Source organism: Pecten maximus, chromosome 11 (genome assembly GCF_902652985.1).
Source record: "Pecten maximus chromosome 11, xPecMax1.1, whole genome shotgun sequence".
In the NCBI taxonomy this organism is placed as follows: domain Eukaryota; kingdom Metazoa; phylum Mollusca; class Bivalvia; order Pectinida; family Pectinidae; genus Pecten; species Pecten maximus.
In genome coordinates, this window is record NC_047025.1 from 13530037 (window position 1) to 13540568 (window position 10532).

The 10532-nt window shown below is 35.8% G+C and overlaps 1 protein-coding gene across 2 annotated transcripts; it reads left to right on the forward strand.

Annotated features, from left to right (window-relative positions):
- Positions 1-3319: 3319 nt before the first annotated feature.
- Positions 3320-9092, forward strand: LOC117338070 (zinc finger protein SNAI2-like). 2 transcript variants are annotated; one of them, XM_033899254.1, is made up of 2 exons: positions 3320-3754; positions 7544-9092. In XM_033899254.1, the coding sequence occupies exons 1-2, from the start codon at positions 3508-3510 to the stop codon at positions 8599-8601; spliced, it is 1305 nt and encodes a 434-aa protein (XP_033755145.1). In that variant the 5' UTR covers positions 3320-3507; the 3' UTR covers positions 8602-9092. The 2 variants fall into 2 exon arrangements, with proteins under 2 accessions (XP_033755145.1, XP_033755146.1); XM_033899255.1 differs by lacking the exon at positions 3320-3754 and adding an exon at positions 6182-6979.
- The last annotated feature ends 1440 nt before the right edge of the window (positions 9093-10532 follow it).

Below are 10532 nucleotides of genomic sequence, written 5' to 3' on the forward strand. Positions count from 1 at the left end.
ATGACGGTCGTCACAGTGTGAACTTAGCAAAGTGATAATTAATAAGGTCATTAATTACGTCAAAACACGTGCCAATACTCGTGCGGTGCGTAACGCACTTGGATGGGTGAAGGGAGCGCGAGCGCTATATCTGTGGTTAGACTGTGTGATGTCACACCTGCTAATTGAGTCTGGGAAGGAGGAGATATAGCCTGCAGGGGGCGAGGGAGCGGGGATCCTGGAGGGGTGGGGATCGTGTCAGATGAAGGCGTTAACTGGATAGGTCTGCATGTCATCACTTCGCCAAGCGATCTTCACATCCTGTTTGTTCATTACGGTCAATGTCGGACACTGGTCATCACGTCCGTCCGGGTTCCTGCTGACCACTGTCAATTCGGACAATGGGTTGGGGTGACAGGTTGCCCGTGTTCTATTTGTCCGGCAAGGTGCAGGAGTTAAGCCTATTTGTATAAGTGATCATGGAGGTGGCATTGCTAAGACTGACCAGTGGTAAAACTGGACATCGGTCAACACCATACGTCCTAAATCATTATTTATCCCCTCTACAAGTGTCGACTTAAGTGTTATCCTTTCGTTGGTGTTTCCTTCTATAATCCAGCGGCTCCCTACCTATTAGCTTTAGCTATCGCAAATATCCCACTGTATACCTTTTTAGAGTATTTAAGTTAAGCAGGTACTTTTCCCTCAAAGTGTGTACCGAACTGAGTTATAATATTCCAATTAACTGGTCTTAAACGACACATGTAAAGCACGCTTTTGTATTTCTTGATTTCTGAGTTTAAAATTTCAAAAGAGGGGTTTAAATTCACGGCAGGTCCTACTGGTGTAAGTGTGTATTTAATTATCATGTATATTATGTTAGGTGTTCTAATTAAATATATTTAAACAAATATGTAAAGTAATATTTTAAATATCCAGCATAACTAGGTGTACTTAAAGTAATAGAGATCGCTATCGGGGAACCTGCTCGCCTACTTGTTAGCTTGACGTTTTACTAAATTTCAAATGTATAAGGTGATGTAGATAAGCTTAATTTGTTTATTAAAATCGTGAATAAATATTTAATGTGATAATTTAACGATTAGTAACAAAAAAAAACCCTAGTTAAGCAGAATTCATTACGAACTTTCAAGAAATTTTGAAAGAAATAGCGTTTCGATTGTTTTATTTTTAATATGTTAAGCTAACTATGCAGTCACATAAAGTAGGGGAAAACTGACTGATTTATGTTACAGCTTAGTAGTTATGGGAATTTTAGAAAATTAACAAAAGCCATCAATTTATAAGATGTAAATGTCACCAACCGAAATTTGTTATAAAGTTGACATTAGGAAAATGACGGTGAAATATTAAACGTTGCTGTAGATATACGGAGAATGGTTTTATAATGCTATGATAAAATGCTCCGTTTATATTTATATATAAAAAGAAAATACATGTATATTAATTTTAATTAATCTAAATTTCATTTGATCTTGATTTATTCAACTTAGAATCCCAGATATTATATCAAGTTGTAGTTTTATGACCGTTTACAGAAATCAGCACAATAATAATGCGACGATGATGATAATACAGAAAGAAACTATATCTAGATAAGTATGTATACGAATTATCAAATGTTATTAATTTTTCACAATAAACTTTTTAATGAACACAAAAAAATTCAAAAAGTTAAGAAAATGTAGATTTATGAAAAATATGTTTCAAAACATCTCATGTTTGCTCTGTTTGTACATTGTTGTAAATATGTTAAGATACGATAAATGAAATAAAGTTTGAAGTTATAGAAAATTGTACAAATGATACCTAACTCAAGGTAACAGTCGTCACGGCTACATGGGTGATCGGACTATAGATCGATGATTAACAGAGGAATGAAAACGATTGGTATCCCGATATTCTGGTATGTTACCAGCCAACACATTCTTACTTCTAAACAAAGATATATTAAAACATCTTAATAATCTAGAATATGTTTGTTACAAAAATATTTAAAGAAGTGGTTCTGTTTTAAGGAACCCAACAAACAACGTTCATGTGACTTATCTAAAGACGATCCCGACACAAAAGCAATTCTAAGAGAAGTATATTATAAGAAGGGATTGGACTCGAAGTGAAGTAGGTTATACATCTTTTCTTATAAATCAAAACTGTAAGACAAATGTCAAAGTGTGATGGATGGGAATGGTATTTAGGGGCTATAAGTCTTGGATTATGTTATTTTTTCAGTGTTTAGAAAATATGTACAGAGACGACCCGACATAAGTTACAGCCGTGAAATATACAGAAACGACCCGACATAATATACAGCCGTGAAATATACAGAGACGACCCGACATAAGTTACAGCGGTGAAATATACAGAGACGACCCGATATAAGTTACAGCTGGTGAAATGTACAGAGACGACCCGACATAGGTTACAGCGGTGAAATATACAGAGACGACCCGATATAGGTTACAGCGGTGAAATATACAGAGACGACCCGATATAAGTTACAGCGGTGAAATGTACAGAGACGATCCGATATAAGTTACAGCGGTGAAATGTACAGAGACGACCCGATATAAGTTAAGTGGTGAAATGTACAGAGACGACCCGATATAAGTTACAGCGGTGAAATGTACAGAGACGACCCGATATAAGTTACAGCGGTGAAATGTACAGAGACGACCCGACATAGGTTACAGCGGTGAAATATACAGAGACGACCCGATATAAGTTACAGCAGTGAAATATACAGAGACGACCCGACATAGGTTACAGCGGTGAAATATACAGAAACCATCCGACATAAGTTACAGTGGTGACATTTAATGTGCCGAAAAGACATGATAATTATCTGAAATGATTAAAACTTGCATCGACAAAACTTATCACAAGATGCCCTGAATTTGATTTTGTCAACATCAGCTTAGAGTCATACAAAACAGTTTTTACGCCCACTGGGCTAAAGAGAAAATATATGTAATTCATTTGATAGAAGGACCAGGTTGCTTTCTTATAGATTATTTAGGAATAATTCCCCATTTTTTCATCGCCATGTGCGAGATTTATGACTTTAGCAAACCTGCAAACTTGAACATGTTTCAGACAAATCTTTAACGGGGATTATTTTCTCCGGGGCTTTCTCTATCTGAAGTGTTAGCACACACCTGTTGCATCGCTGTCGGTGGGAGGAGCCATATCATACCTAGCTCCGCTCTGATTGGTTGGCGGGGTCTAATGGACAAATTGTCCTGATCTTTGATTGGGCGAGCAGCGAAGAACAGTCACAACGGGTAGCATGTCTGTATATATTTACACACCAGCTCCTTAACGGAATCAAAACACGGAAAAATTGACAAGTCAAGTTCACCGTGAAGTCTACATACTCAAAATCACCCATGTGTAACGACTAAAATTGAAAGCTTGTGAAAGATAGCAAGGCGATTTAAACTCACCGTGTGGACATTTATAACTAAGGTTTATCGCGATAACACCTGACAGTGAGATTTGGTAGTGATGCCGAAATCTTTTCTAGTTCGACATAAAGACTCGGATGGTATTTCATATCCAACCAATGCACCTGTCGATTTGTCTCAACAAAAACTCACAACGGATTCTGACCAGGACGAAAACATGGACAATAAATTGACCGAACTGGACAACAGTGTAATTTCCAAACAGATGGACATTGTTAAAAAGGAAAAAATGGCAGAAGAAATAACAGAAAATGCTGGAGCTTTAGATGAGAATTGTAACCAGCTAGGTAAGATATCACTTATCAATTCATATTTATTGCAGTAATTCTTTTAAAGGCGCATGATCATTTTATCATTTGTGTATAATAAAGATGGAATTCATTGAAAAGGCATAACAAGGGATTTTTTAGTAATAATTAGCTAAACTTATAATTACGTTTATGATTATGCTCATTTTCAAGACAGGAATTATGAATTCTGCAAGTTGTTCTATGTCAAATCTTAGACTCGAAAAGAAAAGATGGCGATTATATGCATTAGTAAAAGCAATATACAAAACTAATCTTTGTTTCATGTTTTTGTAAATTTATGGAAAACATGAAAAAAAAGAAAAATAAATAATTATAGAAATTACAACGAAGAATATTCAATCTTTGTTGAACTAATTTTATGATTCCTTTGAAGTTTGCAATTCAAAACAATATGTATAAGCATGCAGTGAATTATACTATCTCGTAAATATACGTCTAGACATCGGCACATTAGTTAGAAATGGTTTATACAGGGAGAGAGTTCCAGAGTTAGACCTTTAACTGAAAAAGGGCCTCAATTAAAATAGATGTATACTAACTTTTAAAAGACTTGTCAGCTTTAAATTACCCGTTGTTGCATTTTCTGATCGATGTATGTGGGGAATTGTATCAGAAATAATTAACTATAATGGTCGGAACACAATTCTGCAAGGTGCAATTCTATCTTTCAATACTAAATTCATAAAACGTAGGAAAAAATCTGACACCGTTGTTTAAATACCAATTTTGACGGATAATTGCGCAAAATACAACTATTGTAACATGCAAGTTAAATCACAAAAATGAAAGAATTGGGGATATAATAGTATTTATAACCTAAACTGCGAGCAAATAGATCGAGAGTTTCGAGGCCAGGTCAGGGCACGAGCCTGATTTTGTTTGTTATATATCTGATTATAACATTATTATTACATGTAAGTACAACTACTATATACAACTCGACGTATGAGACAACTACCTATATACACTAATACAAGACTAAACAAACTACGATGATACAACTACTATAGACAACTACTATATACAACTATAGAGACAACGACGCGAGACAATCTATAGAACAACGACTATACAACTACTATAACAACGACGAGATACAACACAGAGACAACTACATACAACTACAGAACAACTACTATATACAACTACTAATACACTACTAGACAACTACTACATACACTACGACATACAACTACTAATACAAACGACTATATACAACTAGATGTACAACTACGAAGACAACGACGAGATACAACGAACGAGAGACAACGATAAAAACTACAAAGAAAAACGACAGAAGACACAACGACAGGAACAACGACGAGGACAACGAGACGAGAGACAAAGACAAGAGACAAACGACGAGACAACGAAGGAGAGACGAAACAAAGAGAGACAACGACGAGAGACAACGACGAGAAAAACGAGGACAAGACGAGAGACAACGACGAGAAACGACAGAAAACGACGAGAGACAAACGAAACACGAGATGAAACGACAGAACACGACAAACAACGACAACAAACGAAAACAGAGACAACGATAAGACAAGACAGAGAACAAGAGAAACAAGAGAGGAACACAAACTAGGACAAACAGAGACAAGAGAAGAACACAGACACGAAGAAAAACAGAAACGAGACAAGAAGAGAACAAAGACACGACGAAACACGAGAAAACAACGAACGAGAGACAACGACGAGAAAACGACGAGAGACAAAGACAGACCGATATACAACTACTATATACAACTACTATATACAACTACTATGTACAACTACTATATACAACTACTATATACAACTACTATATACAACTACTATATACAACTACTATATACAACTACTCTATACAACTACTATATACAACTACTATATACAACTACTATATACAACTACTATATACAACTACTATATACAACTACTATATACAACTACTATATACAACTATCTATACAACTACTATATACAACTACTATATACAACTACTATATATAACTATCTATACAACTACTACAACTACTATATACAACTTTCTATACAACTACCCTATACAACTACTATATACAACTACTATATACAACTACTCCATACAACTACTATATACAACTAATATATACAACTACTCTATACAACTACTGTATACAACTACTCTATACAACTACTGTATACAACTATCTATACAACTACTATATACAACTATCTATACAACTACTATACACAACTACTCTATACAACTACTATATACAACTACTATATACAGCTACTATATACAACTACTATATACAACTACTCTATGCAATACCGATACATATGGATATATAGATATATATTGACAACTACTCTATACAATACCGATACATATAGATATATATATATATATTAACAGACACTGTATATAATACCGATACCTATAGAGGTATATAGATATACCGTATAGATAGATATATGTTAAGAGATATTATTATACAAACCTTTCACCGACGGGAAATGAGAAGATAGATAGATGACATATATACAGAGATGAAAATCACGGTAAACGTATATTCCTATCTGATAAGATCGATATGAGATTAAATTAAATATTTCATTAAATTCAGTCCAATTCATAATGTTCACGAACGAATTGAATTGAGTAAAATGTACTTAGATCGAGATTTGCCTGCTTTTTCTGGGACTTACTGTAATACAATAACTATGTTGAATTCAAATGAATGAAAATTGATTTATTGATGTTCAATACAAAATTTGAAATTTTAGAAAATAAAGATAACAGGTATATAATTGTGTTCCGAGCAAAAGTACTAATATTTCACCGTGAAACATTTCCACCTTTAATAGTACACACAATGCCATCTGTACTGGTTTAAGATTTGTACAAAGCGCCATTTTGCTATGGAGATATTTTAAAGTTTAGATAAACACATACGTAACACATAAAAAACAGTTTCCACAGATTCCTGACAATCAGACAAATTTGTTGAATATGTGTATTTTGTCAGACTAGAGTATATAGAACTGACTAACCAGGTATACTTCGGATTACAAAACACCTGTCACATTAAGAGTTTTTACACATAAGACATTTATATCGACAGTGTTAAATTCACGTATGTTTAATCTCTTTTGAAGTATTCTGACGAATTATGATAATTTTTTTAGATTTTTTGCCCACTCGTATCGAAGGCGATAAATCACGCAGTAAGTATCACCATACAACATAAATTAGGGTAAATGTTGAAAAATTCGCGTGTATTTGATACGTACATCAATATAATCGATAAAAATATCAACGTTTCATTTTGAACTGTTCATCTCGTGTTTTTTCCCGATGTATTGAATAATTTTTAAACGATGCGTGCACTTTACTTTAATACGATACATTTCTTTGATCAGGAATAGTATGCAAATGAAAGAAAAATACTACAGGTGTTCTTGATTGTCATTCAATATTTACTGGGTAACCGTTATGATATCACAACGATTTGAATAAACTATATGATATTCAATGATCAACATCTCCGGCACAGCAGGTATCAAGTTTTCCTCGCGTGGCTGTAACTTCGATCTATAAGTCAGCCTGGAAGAATGAAACGCCCATTTAGTAACAGGTGGAAGTGAAACTAAGGTAACTTCCTAATGATTTGTCGGCGGTGTTTGACTAAATAGCTTTTTCCGTTTCATTACATTTATTCTAAGTTTGTAAGGATCGCCGATGTGTTTGATGTAATTCCATATTGCTATTCTTTTGGTTTTTATTTACAGAGAAACCCGCCGTGCGCGTGCCACAAGAGCAGGTGATCGGAGCGACACAGGTTTACGATCTGAGCACAAAGCCACCTGCTGAAGCGGTCGCCTTAGTTGACACTCCGCAGCGCGCGCTGCAGGCGCGCGGGGGTGATCCCGCCAAGGGCAGTCAAAGGAGCCCTAGCAGTCCAGCAGAACCGCCAAAAATCTTTGAAAACTTTCCTTGGCAGACACCCATGTATCCTGGAATCACGCCCCACTTTTCGCCATATCTTCCCATGGGTTTAAGACTTCCGTCACTTCCAGGAATGCCGACCAATTTCCCGCTCCTGTCTTCCATGGCTGACCCACTCCATAGAAAGGCGTTTCCAGATCCTGTTATGGCGTATAGCTCCTTAAGATCTCTGTTTCCTCCTCATCAATTTTTCCCACCATCACCTTTCGGATACCCTGCCCATCCGGAAAAACAATTTGGACACGAAATTCCGTTAAAGAGTCCAGACACTAATATCTTAAGTAGCAGTATGGAATCCTCAGCTTTCGATCCAGTAGTTTCTAAATATAGCCTTTCTCCGACAGTATCTCCGATGGAACTCGACCTTTCTGGGGTCGGGAAAAGGAAACTCCGCGAAGGAGAACCAACACGCTACCAATGTGACGGTTGCAACAAAAGTTATTCCACATTTAGTGGACTTTCCAAACACAAACAATTCCATTGTTCTAGTCAAGTCAAGAAGGAATTCAGCTGCAAATATTGTGAAAAGACCTATGTTTCTCTTGGAGCTCTCAAAATGCACATAAGGACACATACGCTACCTTGCAAGTGTAAACTATGTGGAAAAGCTTTTTCCCGTCCGTGGCTCCTCCAGGGTCACATTCGGACTCATACGGGTGAAAAACCGTTCCGGTGTGATCATTGTGGGCGCGCATTTGCAGACAGGTCCAATCTAAGAGCTCATTTACAGACCCACTCGGAGGTCAAAAAGTACAGCTGCAAAAGATGCAGTAAGACTTTCTCCCGAATGTCTCTTCTTCTCAAACATGAAGATAGCTGTTGCGGTAGCTTAGTGCAATAACCCATAGACTGAACTGTAATAATTGTTTTTTAATATTAATTAATTTATTGACTATATACACGTGACAAATTTGTCATTTATTTATTGGCGGTAGTCTCCGATTGGTGCCCTACCGATGTCACTTGAGACTACTAATGAAGACTTTCAAGAGACTTAAAAAGTTTTTAAAGGGACTTGTGCAAAAATGTGGTCATTGTTCTTCGTGGTGGATTAAAAGTGGAAGATTACTACAAAGTGCTTAAAAAACGAATCAATGAACAAATACAAGTCTTGTGTGAATGAACATGGGGAGAATAATCTGTTTTAACGTCGCCCCGAGATAATGAATATCTGGTATTTTTCAAATTAGTGAATTTAAACTCCAATTAGAATCTGATTGAAAGATTTTAATCTCTATTCGTTAACGACCCAACTCTCCCGAAGCTTCGATCCGCAGTTGACTATAATTGTTCAAAATGTGATATTAAAGCGATAATTTCTTTATTACTGCCCTTGTCTCTTATTTTATTTATTTAAAGCATGTGCTCTTTTGATATCTAACTGTAGTAAAGTTTTGTCTGCGCATGATAATAGCTCACTATCACTATACTAGTGATTGATAATGACAACAACTAAACAGTTATAGAGCACAGGTAAAATTTGTCGCCACATAATTCAGCAGGCAGGTGTAAAAATCGCAGGTGAGGTATTTGTGGTGGATAACTGCGGGACCTCCGTAACAAGTCGACAGGTGCTTCTGTGGACGAACCCTTTGTCATTAAGACTCTGATTCGAGGCGCGGGGCAAGCCAGATAAATCATTCCAACCATCTGACAACTCTTCATTGTTAAAGATCCGCTCGTTACCGGCCATTTGCCTCTACTGACAATATATATCTACTTAGTCTTACATAGGACTATCTTCTCCATTTCGTTTAATTAGGCTATACACCATTATATTGCATTCTTCATATTCGATTCGTCGAGGTTATAGGTATTTTTCTTCAATTATTTCATATTTATCTCGTTCTTATATACACACACAAAAGTATAAATGGAGTTATGAGTGTAACCCCCCCCCCCCCCCCCCCCCCCTCCCTCAATTAACTTATAATTTCTTTTGATTTTACACACAAATATAGGTCAGGTGATATTGATAATACACAGTTATAATTTTTCTATTGTTGTACAAGGTTATTCAGTGAGAGGTGTTGACTTGGAAGAAAACTGGATTGTTGGTTCACTTTAAATACCCATAGACGTCCCAGTGCAAAACAACTATACATTTAACTCTTTCATATACTCTCGGATTTGTCGTTAAGTTGTTGAGACATTTATAAGATATGAACAATACAATCCTTCAATATAATGATGATTATATGGAATATCTCGAGTATCTTTTAAGATACATTTAGTTAATTTGAAGATATTCAAAATTCACTGAATTATTTCTCCGATAAATCTTAAGATATCTAAAATGTCTTTAAGATATTGTAAGCTGTATTCGTTTTAATTCATTCGCCATTTATGTTTCTATGCTATATAATAGCACAAATGTCTGATATCGCCCTGGTCACTCTCTCATTAGCATTAAACAAAGACGCGGTCGTCAGAATGCCTTTACTTTTAATATGAATGCAATATGGATTAAAGACATCCGCCAGTTATATGACGTCATTTTTTGTCTTTCTCCTCGATTACTTTCATTCATGCAACAATATCATATGACAACTATTCAATAAAAAAGTAAATATATTTAAACCATTTTCTTTTCTAATTCTACCGTTTTGTCCATTTTAATATGTCACAATATGGGTCCTTGACTGTTTACATACCGGAAGTGCATCATGGAAATCATAATCATCTAAATGCTTGGTGCAAAGCTATAAAGCTCCGAAGCGACCAGACTGGATTGATTGTCTGCCGTAGTTTTTTTTTTTACTCTCCGCAATG

Bases quoted from the DNA above. Each gene is read 5' to 3' on its own strand.
- LOC117338070 (XM_033899254.1), top strand. From the start codon at position 3,508: ATGCCGAAATCTTTTCTAGTTCGACATAAAGACTCGGATGGTATTTCA. The intron at 3,755-7,543 runs GTAAGATATCAC...TTTTATTTACAG, and splicing joins TGAGAATTGTAACCAGCTAG to AGAAACCCGCCGTGCGCGTG.